General features: G+C 33.3%; 1 protein-coding gene across 1 annotated transcript in view; it reads right to left on the reverse strand.

Annotated features, from left to right (window-relative positions):
• Positions 1 to 19,681, reverse strand: part of LOC149785160 (low-density lipoprotein receptor-related protein 4-like) — a 172,658-nt gene that overhangs the window by 23,730 nt on the left and 129,247 nt on the right. The window contains exons 18-28 of the mRNA XM_089978939.1: positions 17,018 to 17,225; positions 15,617 to 15,806; positions 13,558 to 13,689; positions 12,836 to 12,973; positions 12,090 to 12,348; positions 10,741 to 10,900; positions 8,489 to 8,714; positions 6,531 to 6,668; positions 5,359 to 5,536; positions 4,543 to 4,655; positions 2,359 to 2,464 (exon numbers count right to left, since the gene is read on the reverse strand). Coding sequence (XP_089835065.1) covers positions 2,359 to 2,464; positions 4,543 to 4,655; positions 5,359 to 5,536; positions 6,531 to 6,668; positions 8,489 to 8,714; positions 10,741 to 10,900; positions 12,090 to 12,348; positions 12,836 to 12,973; positions 13,558 to 13,689; positions 15,617 to 15,806; positions 17,018 to 17,225 — 1,848 coding nt within the window. The remainder of the gene's footprint in view (positions 1 to 2,358; positions 2,465 to 4,542; positions 4,656 to 5,358; positions 5,537 to 6,530; positions 6,669 to 8,488; positions 8,715 to 10,740; positions 10,901 to 12,089; positions 12,349 to 12,835; positions 12,974 to 13,557; positions 13,690 to 15,616; positions 15,807 to 17,017; positions 17,226 to 19,681) is intronic.

Genomic DNA, 19,681 nt, shown 5'->3' on the forward strand with positions numbered 1-19,681 from the left:
GTGGCTTCCTGTCATGGTGCCTTTGAATATCTCAACTCCAAACCCAAGACTGTATATATACCATTTTCAACAGCCAAAAATGTTGTTGCGTTTCAGTAAAAGCAGAACAGCTTGCCATGGGTCATGAAATCTGTGGTTAATGCAACCACAAAATCCTTTACAAAAATTGAACTAAATGAAAGAAGTGAATATACAGATCTTTGCCTGAAGCATAGGCCATATGACAAAACTGACGGTGAAACATGGATTGCAAATATTTTGAGGTCAAAGATACTTATACTCTAGCTGTGCCATGGTATAAATGCAATGATTTATCCAAGAGTTTAACACACACACGAATTCCATCTCATTTTTAAAAGGGTCATTTTCAATTTTTGAGGATAGGGCAATTTTTATATGAGAACATTATCTAGTAATAGACCCCTTATACATCTCTTCCTCAATAACTCACAATTAGATAACTTTCAAAATCCCCTTATAATGTGGTGTCAGGCATGGTTCCAATCTTTTTCAAGAAAATACCAAAAGAATTGGCCCCTACTTGTTAAACATGATGAAAAACCGGTAAATGAAGTTTGATATTTTGCTCATTTTATTGTTGAAAATGGCAGCTAGTGCCTGAAAATTGGAATCAACATTAAGAAATAAATACTATAAAAGTTTTGGCAAGTGAAATTCATTTCTTAGTTCCATCTTTTAATTCAGTTTCATTGTAATCATCACAAATGTGACATGCCCTCTTCTATTCCAACATGAAAAGTGACAACCTACTGTAACAGCTATGTCTGCAAGCGTTTCTGTGTAAATCCAATTAAGCATTGACCATGTTTTTATAGTAAAACAGTTTCAATGATGATAGTTGTTGTTTCACAAATTAAATGTCCATAGTTTCTGAAAAAAGGAAATCTTATTTTGATATGAATCAGCAATAGCACTCAAATATATCCATATTCACATGCAAAAATCATGTGATGCATGTTCAAAGTAATATTTTTAACAATCATTCATATGTTAGTTGTCTTTAAAATAATGGTAATTTATACAGAAAAGAAAACAACTTCATTAGAAAATGCATTTTACTGACAATTCCCAGTTCAATCATAAAATAGTACTGAACCATGAAAAAGTCGCACACACTCGTGCATACACACAACTTTCTCACTGTCCATGTCCAGCCAACTGGCATCCTCTTTTCAATTTTTCATAGGTCCCTCAGAATCATTATGCTGAAAACAGGGATTTCTTAAATTAAGAGGGGATTTATCTCATGTCACAGATAAAACACTGTAAGCTCCAATTTGCCTACTAACGATTATTTCATTCTTCTACAGTAATTAGGAAACTTGTAAAAACAACCATAACTCTGAATTTTGTTTTAAAATTATTTTGTTATCTGCAGTTAGACAGGCATATATATTCAATGCATCACAGCACAGAATCGCAGAATAAAATATTATAGCATAAATATTGATATGCCAATATAACACGAAATAACATCTCACCATAACTGTATCACAATATCTAATCTCAAAAACTATATTACATTATGAATGTTGGCATGTCTTACAGTCTGAAATAACAGGTCACCATCATAATTTCATAATATCTCACCTCAAAAACTTTAATGATATCATAAATAGTGTATGTCCTACACTGTGAAATAACATCTCACCATGTTACTTTGCAAAACATTTGAGATACAGTCTTTGCACATTTATGATTAAAAAGATATCTTCCATGTTTATGTTGATCAAGAGTCTATGCACTTTCATGATCACAAAATCTCTCATGTTTATGTTGAGTAACAGTCTTTGCACATTATGAAGAAAAGAAGTCTAACTGATGTCCATGTAAGAAATTGTCTTTGCAATTTCATGATTTCAAAAGAAATCTCGATTCATGTTCATGCTGAGAAAAAGTCTTTGCACTTTCACAATAAAAAAAAATCTCATATTTCATGCTGAGAAAGCATCTTTGCATTATTATGAAAAGGAAATCTAATGTTCTTGTTGACAAATACTGTCTTTTGCACTTTTATCATTAAAAACAAATCTCACTTGTGTTTATGTATGCCACTTACAGCAAGCTGCTTGTGGCCATGTTATTATGAAACTCCTTTCATAAATGTTATTTCCAATGACCACCCATAACAGACCTTGGGAATTTTCTTGGGCAACTGGCCATGAAGCTAGGAATCATCATCTTGGGAACAAAAATAAACCAACTGATTTTATCATTTTCTGGAGTAAATTTCTAATACCTGGACTTCTGCTGATTCAGGATATATGTTTAATTGGGACACAGACACATTACTGGCTTCAATGAAGCCCTTATACGAAATGGATCCCTATATCGTACCCTTTCTTGGGATAGAGGGCAATGGCTCTTGGTTGATCCAGATCCTCCTTCACCAGGACTTTGCGGCAGGACCCATCTAACCATGCCACTTCAATAACATCTCGACCTGAAAAAAATGAGCAGAGAAATATAGTTTTACTACAACTAATTTAAACAACTACTGTTTTGACAAAAGATCATAAATGAGCACACTGTATTCAGCATCGTGAAAATTAAACCCATTTTATCTGACAATCAAGATTTACTGATTTTCATGATTTTTTTTTTAATATTAGCAAAATTAAATTGTCTTTAATCTTTTTTTTTAAATTATAAAAACAGCTAAACTAATAGTAATTTTATAACCACTGAGTATTATTTGATTTCTTAATATTTTCCATCATTTTCTTGATCCAATGTGAAAGCAACCATTTAAAAATTTCAACCAAACTATGTTGATATAATTCGATCTAACAAGACTTGTCAACATATAAGAATCATGGTTCCCACGCTTTTCTAAATATAAATTTCCAGGTCTTTTCCAGGATTTTCCCAGGATGAAAATAATTTGTTCATGGTTAACAAATGACCATTACTGAATGGAATTAAAGAACATTTTGGATTATAAAACATGCATTTTCCAAATCTGAAGATGTTTCTCTTTCAAGACTACAAAACATCTAAGTCAGAAAAGATGATCATGTAGAAAACCACAAGATGAGTCACATGAAACAAATTTGACTATATTCCCATAAGTTGGCATTTAAAGCCATTTCAATGTACAGAATACAAATTCTAACTTTACTTTGCTGACCTGCATTATGTTGCTAAATGGAAACAACATAATGAGCATATATTATTTTGCTTCCTTTCAAACCTTTAATTCTTAAGAATTCAAGAGAAATATGTGTGCATGTTATACAAAGCAAAGATTTCCTATCACAGTATGGAAAAAACCCAACAAATGCAAAATATTATAATCTTATCTTGTAATGAAAAAAGTTAACCCTGAATTTATGTGTGTCAATAAAATCTCAAACAAGATTTTTCAACCAACCTAAACTTCTTTAGACAATTTGGTTAAAAATTCCATTGTTTAAAGACATTTACAAATGGGTTGATTTAAATTTAACAAAAAACCTTCAAAATTATATATTGTTGTATAAACAAGGACTGAATTTTCTGTAAAATCAACTTGTCTTCTTGTAGTTTAATAAACCAGTCCCAAACCTGTACTGACACAAGGGCTTTTATCGTTTCTTAATACATAACAAAAGGGATGACAATTTCCAATTTCTCCTGCATTCCATTTAAGATCTGAAACCAATGCTTCAAGCTACATGCCACTGTGTAATAGTTTCGCACCTAAGTTCAGCACAGAGATTTAAAATTTTTCTAATTCGGATTTCCGCCGAATATTCCAACCCCATTTTTCACATTTGGACATCTTGGATGGAGTGTGGGTTCAGAGCAATTACATAACAAAAATTTGGAATCTGCCGCCATCGTAAGATAGCTTACCAGTGGACTTAGCAAATTTAAACTAGGTTATATCGACTTATAACTGAATGAATTAATAGTCACATGACTTCACAAATCTCAAACAACAACATCCGAAGTCCAATAGTCACGTGATATCAACAACAAACTCCTTTTTAATGTTGCTGTACAAAATTTCAATTATATTAAATGAAAGTCTGATACCAAGCATTGTTTAAAAAATTATAATTCTACCACATATAAGATTACGTCTCCACATACAAGAAAGCATAATGCTCTGAAAAAGAGTTTCTAGACATACTTTATAACTTCTTGTTTCACTCAAATGATTTCATCTGAAACAACGGAAAACTCTCCATGTGACGGGCATCAGATAAATTCTACAGATCTGACCAATGATACCTTAGGATCTAAACTGAGAGACAGATTTAGTCTCACAATATTTTCAGTCCGGTCTTTTTTATCACAGGACTATTATTGACTGAATGTAATGTAATGCATGACTGTTAATGTTTTCTTGAAAGAAGAATGCCATAATTCAATTAAATGAGCTCAGTTTTTACCCCTTCTGAATGAAGCATGACCCCGCTAAAGCAGCACACACAAATGACCAGAGGTCAAAGGAATAATCATGTAATAGGGGAATCATGAGAAAGCGTCAAAATTGTACTGACTGGTAGACACGTCATGATTCAGCTGTATTACCTGTATCAGTCCAGTAGAGGTTCCTGGCAATCCAGTCTACTGCCAATCCATCGGTTGTGGACAGATTGTGAGACACAATAGTCTCCATGTCCGTGCCATTAAGGTTTGCTCGTCTGCAATACAAACGTATTATGGTTAGCCAACTTCAACTGATACTGTAATAAAACTGTTGCCTTCTCAAGAAAAAAGCGGTTCCTGTTTTATGATGCCCCCTTTCAATTCAGGACACACCTAATAAGAGGCCAATTGCCCTGCATCATAGCATATTGTTACCATTTTGTTCCCTTGCAAGAGACCATCCTTCTAATGAGGTCATACTAATATCAATGAATGGGTTGTCTGTTAAGCAAGGGACTCTGTGCATGATGTATTGATATTTAAAGCTATTAGTTAAACAAGTTTCTTAAAGAAAATGTTAATTTTGCAGGTCTGCAGTTCTTTATTTGCTTGACTGTATAAATTTCTTTTTGGACAGTTTTCAATTTACTAATTACAATATTTTAATTAACTTTCATTTACTTCTGCTTTAAGTACATTTAGTCAATATCAATGATATCAATATTTTCAGTGGATGAAATCCTCAGTAAAAAGACTGCATATCAAATACTTCTAAATCTCTAAAACCATCTTCCTAAGGAAACTCAAAGAGACAAGCCACTTTAACTGAACAATAACGTATACTATGATCAAAACGAACTAACATCCCATCTACAAGAGCTAACAACATTTTGGATTTACTTTGCACCACTTTTCTTGCCGAAGGTAGTTTTACTGTTGTGTGTAATGTATATTCAAAGAAGACAACTGAATCTTTACCTAATAACATCCAACTGTACATCAGTGAAATAGAGTTTTCTGTCCCTGTAGTCATAGTCAAGAGCAATGACATTGTGAAGGTCATTCAGTGGCAAAAAGACATCTGTGTGGTCAGGCATACTGAGGGAAATGCGTCGTATGCTGTTTCGACTGGCAAATAACAGGTACTCCTCGGGCACTATGGTGCGGAAAAAAAATGATTCCATTAAGACTGAAAGAAAGATGATCATTTTCTACCCAAAACATGTCAGAACTTATTGAACTCTTACAGTGGCACTATGGTGGATAGAAAATGATTCCACTAAGATTGAAAGAAAGATGATCATTTTCTACCCAAAACTTGTCAGAACTTATTGAACTCTTATACTGGCACTGTGGTGGGAAAAAATGATTCCATTAAGATTGAAAGACTGATGATCATTTTCTACCCAAAACTTGTCAGAACTTACTGAACTCTTACACTGCTTGTTATCATGATATTATTCAATTACGTTTTAAAGTAAAACACTCAAAATTAAAATCCTCAAATTTCAGTCCTGTCTAAAAAAAAGGGCGAGACAGATCAGTTAAAATACACTTCATCAATCTAAACAAAGCCTTGCCAAAAATTTCTAATTGTAATCTTTCTGTTTGAAAACATGCATTTCCAATAAACTTTCATCAAGCGCATAAATGTAGTAGAAAATGGGATATATATAGCTATGGTCAATGCTAAGTGCAACACCACAGCACTGAACTAAACAATTAGTTGTTCACTTTGTGATTAAAGTTTGTTTCAACTTTTATGGTCAATGCGAAGTGAAACACTATTGCACTGAACAAAAAAAAATAATTGTTCACTTTGAAATTTGTTTCAGCTTTGACAAGTCCTAATAACACAATGTAGATCAAACATGGGTAACTTTCTGCAGGGCACAGGCCAGATAAATGATTTTTAAAGCCACAATCAATGGACAAAACCAGGTCAATGGCTTGATCTGGCCTGCTGACCTATCTTGCCCACCCCTGATGTACATGGATATACAACTGGTGTTTATTTCCTTTCAATAGCATGCACTTACTAAAGCTAAAAAGGGTCACAGAATAAGAGTATTTTATAAATAATTATAACTAGGCCATCACAAATGACAGATTTATCCTCTGTCATGCATCAACCTCTGAACGGTACTCACTTGATTCACATGTCCTCTGGTCTGTACGGAGCTGTAACCCTGTGGGACAGGCACAACTTGTACCATATGGATTGGGTAGGCACATATGACTACAGCCACCATTGTTCTTAGCACACTTGTTTACAATCCTGGCACTCACTGATATGAACAAAGTGAGAAAAGCTTAAATTTTAATTTTTATCCAAAACTTAACAAGACTGTCATCTGCAGTTTCTAAAAAAAGCCTTACCAACAAATGATGTACCTTCAAAAGCCAATTTACTACTTTCACTCAATAATACAATGCATGTGGGATATCAGTCTAGGAATTCATAAGCTAATTTACTGTTTTTAATTGATAATACAATGCATGTGGGGTATCAGTCTAGGAATTCATAAGCTAATTTACTATTTTTAATTGATAATACAATGCATGGGGGGTATCAGTCTAGGAATTCATAAGCTAATTTACTATTTTTAATTGATAATACAATGCATGTGGAGTATCAGTCTAGGAATTTATAAGCTAATTTACTATTTTTAATTGATAATACAATGCATGTGGAGTATTAGTCTAGGAATTTATAAGCTAATTTACTATTTTTAATTGATAATACAATGCATGTGGAGTATCAGTCTAGGAATTTATAAGCTAATTTACTATTTTTAATTGATAATACAATGCATGTGGAGTATTAGTCTAGGAATTTATAAGCTAATTTACTATTTTTAATTGATAATACAATGCATGTGGAGTATTAGTCTAGGAATTTATAAGCTAATTTACTATTTTTAATTGATAATACAATGCATGGGGGGGTATCAGTCTAGGAATTCATAAGCTAATTTACTATTTTTAATTGATAATACAATGCATGTGGAGTATTAGTCTAGGAATTTATAAGCTAATTTACTATTTTTAATTGATAATACAATGCATGCTGGGTATCAGTCTAGGAATTCATAAGCTAATTTACTATTTTTAATTGATAATACAATGCATGTGGAGTATTAGTCTAGGAATTCATAAGCTAATTTACTATTTTTAATTGATAATACAATGCATGTGGAGTATTAGTCTAGGAATTCATAAGCTAATTTACTATTTTTAATTGATAATACAATGCATGTGGAGTATTAGTCTAGGAATTCATAAGCTAATTTACTATTTTTAATTGATAATACAATGCATGTGGAGTATTAGTCTAGGAATTCATAAGCTAATTTACTATTTTTAATTGATAATACAATGCATGTGGAGTATTAGTCTAGGAATTCATAAGCTCATTTACTATTTTTAATTGATAACACAATGGACATGCAGCATCAGTCTAGGATTTCATGCATACAACTGTGAATCTATGATACTCAATTGATTAAAAGTGAGTTATGAGCCAATATGACATCTGTTTCTGACAATGTCATTCACATTGCTTTAGAGCTGAAACAAATCTAATTAACAAGTTAGCTACATTGTCTTTTTCATGAGGAGATATGGATTTGGTGTTATTAATAGTTTCCTTTCCTTAATTGACCCAAAGAAGTACCTGTGGTCAGCATGACTGACTGTTGAGTCTACTAGAGGTGTCACTACCCACTAAAATTCATATATTTAAATACATATTTTCTGTTCAAATATTTGTGAACAATTATTCTAATTTGAATATTCAGTTATTCATCTCAGCTCTAAACTGCTTATATTACTTTTAAGTATATTATCATGCTGAGATTCACAGATGTAAAAGTAAAATAGTGAAATGACCTAGATCTAACATTACATTCTATTAGATACTTTTTTCATGTGTTTGTTTAGTGTATAACATCATTCATGGCATTATGACACGATATCACACTTTTTATAAAATAAGAAAAACAATATGGATTACTTTTACTATTTTGTTGTCTAGTATATTTCATATGTTAAAAAAAACTTATATTTTTTCATATTATCTTGGTAAATCATTAGAGTAATTACTTACCAAAATCATCCATTTGCACAGCATGAATGTCCATCAGCCCTGACAGCTTTTTCTGGACTGGTTCTTTAGACTCCTCCCCAGTGTATTTATTGGCCTGAAAAATGGAGGTCTTCTCCCAGTCTGTCCAGAAAATGTAATCCTTCCATACAGCTAGACCATAAGGATGAATGACTGAGGACACCAACACTTTACGATTTCTCCCAAATAAGTTACATGTCTCTATTTTCTGAAACGAAAAGAAGGAACAACATAGCAATGGATTGACAAATTACGATGCACATGAACTATTGAGAATGAAACTGTTTACTGTTACATCTAAGTCTTAAAATATAAGACATGAGATATAAATATCTCTTGAGCTTACAAATCAAATCCAAATTAAATGAAAAATGTTCATTAGCATCTCCATATTATTCCACCCCCACCGCCAAACCCCATGTCTAGTAAGGGAATACATTAGTGATGTTAATGCTTGCCTAAAAGTGGACTGTAATATCACTGCATTTTAACAATATCCTTACCAAGTGCCAAGGCCAAGGTTACAGCTCATGAAAAATTCCTTTCTTTTCTTCTTCTCAATCGACCATTACCATCAGACCATTGCTATTTATATCTGACAAACATGCATTGATCGAAATGGACTTATCTTAAGGACACAGTTGATTACAGTAAAAATGCTACTCTGTATTAACATCCTGTATTGCAGTGAACTGGAAACAGATTTACTTTGTCCAGGGGCAAGTCTAAAGTTCATATTATTTTGCTCATATCATCATCCTGCCAAATCTTGCAACAGTAGTAAAAAAAACCACTAACAGAATGAGTGATATTTAAAACAAACAAAAATAAATGCAACAACTTTGATAGCATATGATTGCAAATCTCCAGGCTTTTCAATACACCAAACTCCCCTACCATAGGCAGTGATAAAGGAGTCAAAAACTTTAATGTGCAATATATTTTGTATATGTTTTTTTTTAATATGGATGTGTATATAATACTGTGATGATGTGGTAAGGGACAGCTGGACAGATGGAGGGTATCACAATATCTCCACTGCAAATTTAAAAAAACTGAGCCCATTAATAAAATCTTATGATGGTTTTTACAAGTTGAGCATTCCTGAGAATTAAATTTTAAAACATAATGTGCCTATTTAATGGACAATTTCTGAGAATGAAATTATAAAACATTGTACATATTTAACTATATATTCCAGCCGTCTCTCAAACCTTACAGATGACAGTACCCAAAAGACTAAACTTAAAATTACAGTATTTCGCACACGGTATCTTATGTCAGATGTACCATACATGCTGGCCTATAGGTCAATTCCAACTGCAAACTACACAAACCCTGAACTACCATCCTGATCTATACTGTATAGATCCATGGCACACTGAATCAACTTATAAGCAAGCATCAACAGTACCAGAGAGTAACTCTGTAATACACAAGATACTCTTTGGCAATTTGCACAAGTGACTGACAAAATGTGGGTTATGTGTGTAAATTTTATTAGTGCTGATTAATTTCCAATGCACTCGAATTCATTATGAGTTTTCTATTAAATGCATATACATGCACAAGAATCACTTTTGTCTTGCCCATGTTCAAATAAAGTTTTAGTGGATTACTTTGTCTAGCCTATGTTCAAATATTTTAGTTGACTGCTTTGCCTTGCCCATGATTGTTCTTTGATGTTTGTTATATCATTCAGAAACTTTATCGAAAAGTTTTACACAAAGTCTTCAGTTTGTTAATGACAACGACAACACTGCATTTCAGAGAAGAGATACCTATGTTTTGCTCTCAGCTTTTTCAGACCTTAGATACATAGAACTATGTACATTTTGAATTTTTGCTTATGGAGACTCAGCATACATTAAACTACATACACATTTTGATTGTTTTGATTTCTGCTCTCTGCTAATTCAGACCAGGCATACTTAAAACTACATCTGTTTTGATTTAGCATGGGGATATGTGTCAAGGCCATCAGACAAAATGTGTTCTTATGCCATATCAATCAAGCCCTTTCTCCTAGTTCAGTAAAAAGTATGAATGCAACTATATAACTTTCACATACACCCTCTTTTAGATTCAGTGCATCTAATATAAACATTCAGACATTACCGAAAACTATTAGTTCAAGTCTGGATGTGTGATACGGAAATGCATACTGAACATCCATATCAAATGCCAAATCAACAATGCAAGATATAATGGTTATGAAATAAAATAAATTATACCTCAGTCCTGGCATCTGCCCATATCAGTCGATCTGGCTTGTCAACTACGAGTCCATTTGGCCAGCCAAGATCTTCCATCACAATAACAGTCCGTTCCTGCCCATCCAAATAGGAGCGTTCAATTTTTGGAAACTTACCCCAGTCAGTCCAAAACAGGTACCTGTAAAGAAATTGAAAGTTTATGTAGAGTCCATCTTCCAAATTATAAAATAAACTGTGAAATGTTGGTCTTGGTACAACATAAATACAACAACTCTAACAAAAGTTAGTCTTACTGATTTTCCAGCTGCATGTGTACTTTGTCAAATCACTCCATTGTATCATCCAAGATATGTTCAATCCGTACATTTAACTTTTCTGGAAATTCCACCATAATGTTCTTCCAAATTAATTCCTAGGCCTTTTCTTTACATCGTTTCTTATGAAAGTTTGAATAGTCCATGTTAGTTGCCCTGTGAGGTCTGCATTCTCATTGAGGATGTCAATTAACAAAATCATCTATATCAGATTTCAAACTCATCTTAAACTTTTCCAGAGTCTCAATTTCCTCAAGTGTGGTTGCCTTTTTTCATAACTCCTGCTGTGTTTCCTTTTTCTGTCTTTCCTCATCAAGGTGCATCTCATAACTATTTCTTGCAGTTACTGCCAAATCTAACAGCACCTTTGAAATTGATACATTCTGAACCCCATCAAAGGTTCAATCAAAACTCTGTGCAACCAATTGTTTTATTTGCATATTTTCAAGATTTAATTCTGTTGACAGCAAAATCTATAATCCATAATGACTTAGCCTTGTTATGACACAAGCAAACATTAATAATAATTTAAATAAGTACAGAAAACAAAACACAATAGTAACAAGACACATATTAGCAAAATTAAAGGACTTTTCATGGGTTGTCAATGCAAATTTAAGGAGTTTTCAAGAGCTTTTTCCACTTTGTCTAATTCTCAAGGGTTTCTCAAGACCAGACATCGAATTCAAGGGTTTTGCAAGACCAGTGTAAACCACAAAACATTGAGAATAATTATTTTATATTGGCAGTTCAAAGAAAGAAAATCCTGTGTTACAAGGTCTAACTTAGCAATAGCAGTGCAGCACTTTGATCTAATTAACCTTTTGTAAATAAAAACATTCTCAGCCAAAAAATTAAGAAGACAAGTAGTCTTCAAAAGAATTAATTTTTAATGTAGATATATGAGAGGTATAGACCTGAATCTCTCCATCTCAAATCATTTTAAGTGTCTTAATTCTGAGTATAAAGAAAACTGATCTGGTTACCCTGCCAGATTTGGGTACCATGACGTTATATCCAGAAAAATCCTCAGCTAATCTGATGACTACTAACCCTGCCTCATAATAAACAGCTATAGCTCTGGGTTTGTCAAGATCCTCCCAGAACAGGATCTTCCTCATGGATCCATCCAAGTTGGCCACCTCAATCCGATTCAGGCCTGTATCCGTCCAATAGACTTTTCGTCCAATGTAGTCCACTGCCATGCCATCGGGAGTGTCCAGTCCATTACCTATCACAGTCTCTACCTGTGACCCGTCCAGATTAGCTCGCATAATTTTGTCCAAAACTGTATCTGTCCAGTAAACCTTCCCTGGAATTGAGTGTGTGTATTGTCATGAAACTAAACTTATGCAGCAAAGACAAACTATAATATCCAGATCATATTCTTGCCATCCAATTACCAAATCTTATTTCTACCATCCAACTGATCAAACTATATTCTTTCCATCTAGATCCAATCTTACTCTTACCATAAAATAAAAAGAAATTATTCTTTCCATAAAATTATCAAATCTTGTTCTTACCAACCAAATATAAAATCTTATTCTTACCATCCAAATATAAAATCTTATTCTTACCATCCAAATATAAAATCTTATTTTTACCATCCAAATGTCATATCTTATTCTTACCATCCAAATATCAAATCTTATTCTTACCATCCAAATATCAATTCTTATTCTTACCATCCAAATATCAAATCTTATTCTTACCATCGAAATCATCAAACTTTATTCTGACCATCCAAATGATCAAACCTTACTTTTACCATCTAAATTATCAAATCTCATTTTTACCTTCCAGATTATCCACACTCAAAGCTATTGCATTTCTCAATTCTCTGATAGGCAAAACCACACTGGCATAGTAGGAGACATCCAGAGATATTTTCCTGATGTCAGTTCGTCGGGCAAATATCAGGAAGTTGGTCATATCTGATAAAAATGGAAATGGAAGTAGTCAAGAAAATGTATACCTGCAACATTAAAAAAGGATAATGTCGAATATATAAGGCATAGCAATCATATACAACAGTCATTTTAATCTCCTAAACAGGTGTCTACATGCAAGCACACAGACACCTGTACTATTGTGGACATAAGCTAATGGAAATGCATACCGACGCTCCACCCACCACCCCAACACTCAATTATATGAATATGGCATTAGTTATCCATCCAGATGATGATGATGTAGAGTATTAAAATTAGGACAACTTTATGACACTGCCTAAAACTCAAAGCAAATGGCCAAGTCTGCTTTTTAATATCATAAATGTTGCTTGTTAAAGTGGAAGATAAAGAAGGCTATTATGAGTACTTTACAAAGCATTTAAACAATAACAGTTTACAACCTAACACAACAAAGAATAATATCACAAGGATATACTAACTTGGATGTTAACATTTGACTGTCTTCCTGGTATTATTTTCTGGCATACTTTTTTACAAGTACAATTCCGTCTGGTTGCTGATTATTATTCAGGTGTTATTCTGTACGTGCATGAGGGAAACCTTACCTTTCTGACAAGTCTTTCCGTCTTCCATCATTAATACTCCTGTGGGACAGGCACAGGTGTGACCACGGGGTAGGGGTGCTAGCAGGCACAGGTGACTACACTGTCCGTTGTTAATCTCACAGATGGTTGAGACTATAATATGAATTACACATTTAACACAACTTTTGCAACAAAGAGTTAGTAATTCTTTTCATACTGGATACATTTTTTCACCATTCTCTATTCATTACATTCATTCATTTTGACCAATAATGGAGATATTTAATAAATGAACAGATATCATTATAACCAAGCTTTTTACATGCTGAAGACCAAAGCAATGCATTTTTACCCAGAATAACCTGTGAACTATTGTAAATGGACATATCTCTGTGTTGAAAGTGGAGACTGGTCATTTATGCGAGACGCCCCAAGAAATAGCTCATACACAATTTTCTGAAAAAGCAATTATTAACTGTTTGTTTTAGCCAGTATTCTGAAATACCAGTATTTATTCCCCATTACATTTTTGAAAACTTATTACTAAGATTAGATGTTGCAGAATAACTCTTGAGTAATGTGACACATTTTGTTTATACACCTCTGCCTCAATAACTCACACACAACATAGTCCAAAAATGAAAAATAGACTACAGCATAAAGTAGGGCATGAATTACCGAGGGACCTCTGAAAATTAAAGATAAAGGACATCAACAGTAAGGGGTTGAATACTCATTTATTAATTGTACTGCAAATAATTTTCAATAAACAGATTTTACTAATTAAGTTCTTCATAATTTTTTTTCTGTATAAACTACCTTTATTTTCAATATATTCTATCTCTCAAAGATCGGTTTTCATCCACTCATATTTGTACCAGTGAAAATATTGAGTATTACACCACCACGTTTTGCATGTGAATGTGGCTTACATTCTAGTGGTACTGTAGATTCAGAATAAGACTATTTTTTTTATAAAAAGAGTGATATTTATTTTGAGAAACAAAAATGTTGCAAACTAGAGATTTTACAATAAAACTGTTATATTAGTAAAATACTGATGCTGTGATTTGTTTGCAAGTTATAGAAAAATTTCTGCTGATACTTGAGTAAACCTCGAAGTGGCTATTCAGGTATTTTGAGTTTACTATAAACTTTGGAACTTTTGCTTTTCCATAATGAACCCTACCTTTCATGCACTTAGTACAACTTAAGCTTTTATCTATGTTATTGCTGATCACATTAGCAAATGAATATGATAAACCACTGAATATGGTTAGTTACATTAATTGTTACAAGTACTGACAGTGTTTTTGTATTAGATTAGTTAATTGAAATGGGTCGACTTAACACACAACTGTGACAACTAGCTCTAACATGTGTGAGATTTGCATGCCTTTTAACTTTTTTGGTCTACCTCTTTTACTTGATTCAATACAAAAGACTAATTAACATGATAATACAATGCAGGTCAACTTTTAATTAATTCTAACACTATAACTAACACTTCTGCAAGTCAAAGCTCAGAGTACAAGCAGTATTAAGTTAGGTTCTTAAAGAAATGCTGTGGGCATCGCTGTGGTGGTTGTCTGACAATTTTCACATGTGAATGCAACTGGGCACATTTATGATGATTAAACCGAATTATAAGATAAAGCATGAATTTCAATTTATAACTTAATCTGCCACTAGACATTACCGACACTGTAACAGATTGATATTTCATCATATGCTGTTATATGCAGTATACTGAAAACTGCTTTTTTTTAAATAACAGAAAATTTTACCAAATAGTCAATTTTTATTACAGTTGATGAATAATTTTAAATCAAATTCTGGGGCACTAAGCACAGCTTTGGACAGTAAAATGAGCTCTATTTAAAGGTTTCATCTACCAATGTTGATTGTGATTTTCTTTTCACATTCAACAAATAGGGGCCATATTTTTTAGCATTTTCTGACAGACAGAAAAAAAAATGGGTCCACACCTTTACCCCATGTTGGAAGTGGATAAATAAAGCTGTGTCTGCATTAAATCAAATTGTTCATTTTTGCTGTAAGTATCACATAGCAATCTTACTTGGCTGTCGGTGTCTATGGAAGACTCTGATATCCATTACATGGCCAAGGTTACTCTGCAGAGTTTCACGGCCAGAGCCATTTTTCTTGTTGGCGGAGTGAATTCCCTTAGTCATCCAATCTGTCCAGTACAGCTTATCCTCATACAAGGTTAGACCAAATGGACGTGGCAGATCCACTGCTATAACAACCTGAATTTGAGAAACACAAATAATCATTCTACTATAACATTTTATCTGGTCAATGTTTTTGAAGCTATCACTTCCTACAATGTATATACCTGACTAATCACTGAATTACATATCTTATCAGTCTCCTTATTTTTAATTAAAATTGCTGCAAGTGGACTCAGTGCTGATTCTAATTTACACAAACCAAAGTCCTCAGCACCCCCTCCAAAACCCAGTCCATTACAAAAACTAAATGCTTTGACTGCTAAACCAATGGGTAAATCACCATTTCTATTAAAACTAATCTACTACCTTCACCTGAGCGTAATATTTTGTTACTATATCACACAAAATACAGCTTGCAAAGTTCCAGCTTGAAAAAGTGTAATCTGTTGCCCATGGTTAACAACGGACTCAAATCTTTGGGCTAAGAAACTATTTCCCAGTGCCAGAATGAGACTAATTGGTGGGAAGAAGGGAGAGGTATGTACAGAGGTAAAAATGTATTATGTTTAACAATCATTTTTACTTACCATTTGTGCTAAATAATATAAATCAAAAGAAACACTTAAGTTTATGAAAATATCTAAATATTTCTAAGCCTGATTCAGCAAACTTGTTGTATTAATTTGTTTTCTCAAAAGAGTGTGACTTCAAAAAAAGGTTACTACTGAAAACTTGTGACATATATCGAGTTGCTAGTCCTATCTTCCTACATTTACAGAACGAAATATGAAATGAATTTGTTTAATTTTACTAGTAATCAGCCTCTAAACCTCAAAGAATAATAATTGGCTCATAGCTAGGGTACAGATGCAGGCAATTTCACTTGATTTTTCGAGCTTGATGTGTACATTTTCAGCAGGAATCTCATAGACTGAATCATAACTGCAAGCATAAATATTCAATAAACTGACACAAAAGTGGATCAAAAGGCAAGAAATGTACTCGTTTAAATTGTCTTACATTGCTCTTTGAACAGAAAAAGACACAACAGATGATTCTGTACTTAAAATACGACAGGCAATAAGGCACCTATTTTACCTGATTTGCACCTTGGGTGGACCCTGGTTGACAGTATAAGGTTGATTGTATTTTTCAAATTGTTTTTTTATGTCATTCACCTCAAAGACCATCTAAGACAAACATACATAGGAGCCACAGAAGTTTGAGTTTCTAGAATTTGCATAAATTAAATTAAATCCGATTTAAAGTAAAGTGTGTTCACTCACTTTGCGATCCTTCCCATCCTGTGTACTTGATTCTATATGGTTTTTCCCAGCATCAGTCCAGTATAGCCTAGGTGTAGACTCCTTGTAGTCTATTGCTAGTCCATTTGGCCATTTCAAATTCTCACTGATCAGGACAGTTTTCATCAGGCCATCCATCCCTGCCTTCTCGATCTTAGCATTCTTACCCCAGTCAGTCCAGAACATGTATCTACACACAGAAGAAATATCAGGTTATCATAGAGCGGAATCTACCTATTTGTTGATGAAACAGACTAAACATTCTGAACACACATAACTACAAGCCAGAATACTAAGCATCAAATTTGTTATAAGGACACTATCAACCATACCTGCCAAAACCACAAGAGGTAATATAAATGGACAAAAAGCTTAATCTAAGCACAGAGTGCAAACTGCCTATTACACATCATAATTACAAAAATGATATTAAACATGTACATTGATTTTCTTTAATCTGTTAATAACGTGCATATTATTTTGTTTCAAGTTCTTGTCACAAACTGGCCTAAATTCAAGCTAATTAGTACAAGAACTCAGACACATTTACAAAGTCTATTAATAACACACACTGTATCTAGAATACACGTGAAATGTTCCATTGCAACTGATTATAAATCAACTCAACAAATCTTGTAACACATGCTTATGTCCTGAACATGAGCCCTGTATTCCATTGCTGATGTATTCTTCTTTTAAATTTCTGAAGCTCTCTAAATATTTCTTATATTCAAGCAGATTCTCTCCTTAAACATTATTCACACTCATTTAACATTCATGAATGTTAAATAGATGTCCTTCTTAACATTCTGTCTAATACCGGTAACTATCATGATTATTTCAGTTTACAAAAGAATGCTGCCATCTTGATTCTGTCTAATAACTATCACGTTTATGTCAGTTTACAAAACAACACTTCCATCTCACTGCGACATTCATAATTTGTTGTTGTTGTTGATGTTGTAGGGTTTAACACCATTTTTCAGCACATGATAGGCTATAAATGGCAGCCAGTATTAATGGTGGAGGAAGAACCCGAGAAAACCCTGGAAAGAACCACTGACCCATGAGAAGCTACTGGCAAGCTTTCTCACATACCCATACTAGTCAAATCCGAGACTCAAACCCACGCAGACAGAGGTGAGATGGCAGTGATTTGTAATGGAGAGCCCTTTAGACCACTCAGGGCCCCTCCATTCATAATCTGATTTGGGGCAAAATAGTACTGTCTTTCAGTACTAATATGTCTCAGGCTACAAGTGACTCAAACTATGAGGTACAGACAGATAAGTCAACAAAAAATTCTCAACACCCTAGATCACTCACCCTACTAACATCTGCCGAATACTAAATAGTCAAATACATGTCAGAAGTTGACTAAGAAAGCTGGCACAGAGGAATACTGTTTGTATACGATTTCACAATATTGTTGCATATGTATTTTCTATCTCCATCAATATTTTACGGTACATGAAAATAATTTGTCCAATAATGAAACATATTTATACCAGGATGCTGTCAAAAGTAGTAAAATTCCAATGAACAGCTTTGCAAGATAAAAATTTCCGTATTTTTCTGTTTTAGTAATTTCTGCCAGATTTGATGGTGGATAGGCAACACTAGCATAATTATAAATCCCATTCTGCTAAGGTACTTTCTGTCAAATCTTGACAAATTCTGTCAAGTGTTTTTGTGGAAATATTTTTTCTTCAAGGTTTTATATTTTACTAAGGTGGGCCTAAAAGATGGCAGATCAACATCCATTGCATATACTATAAAGCTCTTGGTGCCATGATGTTTTCTGTCCAATTTTGGTTCAGAAATGTTCAGTCGTTTTTGGAAAGTCATTTTAACTTTTAACTTTAATAATGATGGCAAAATTTATGAGTCAATTGATGTAATTCATTAAAATGTACAAATCCATTATGATTATTTCAATCCAATTTTGTTAGGCACTTTTTAAGAAGCTGTTATTAGGTTTCTTTATTTTAAGTAACAGCAGTCATATCCAAAGAATGATCAGCCATCATTTGTACGAATTTGAAAACCTGCCATGCAAATATGCACTTGATCAACTTTCAGAAAAATGTTTTAATCATTTTTGTTTAGAAAGATGAATTTTAAAGGTTGTTTTATAACTAGTAACCACAGCCATATTTATTATGAAATGGTATAATTTGTACAAAAATGAAGACCCTTTATGCCTGAATGCTAATCTCAAATTCAGTCCAATTCAGATGACCAGATCTGATAGCATCCTGGCATAAATGGCTTTCATTTTTGTACAAATGAATCTGGTCAAATTATACTGACAGCAGCATATAGCCAGTATTGATTAAACATGCCATCAAACATATACATAAAAGACCATTCTTTTTTAGGGGATTTTTAGAAGAACTTATTTAAAGGTTTTTCTATTTTAAATAATGGTAGCTATTTCTGATGACAGACCAGCATCATTTCTATAAATCTGAAAGCCCTTCATCCCTGGATGTTATCAAATTTGGTGAAATTACAATTAGTGCTATCTGAGAAATTACGGAAAGTTTTTATTTATTTTTAGCAATGGCAGCTACATTTGACAGCAGACTGGCATTATCTGTACAAAAAATAAAAGTCCTTAATGTAAGCATAATTTCTGGTAAA

Source organism: Sinohyriopsis cumingii, chromosome 13, assembly GCF_028554795.1.
Source record: "Sinohyriopsis cumingii isolate HCF-2022 chromosome 13, ASM2855479v2, whole genome shotgun sequence".
Lineage (NCBI taxonomy): Eukaryota > Metazoa > Mollusca > Bivalvia > Unionida > Unionidae > Sinohyriopsis > Sinohyriopsis cumingii.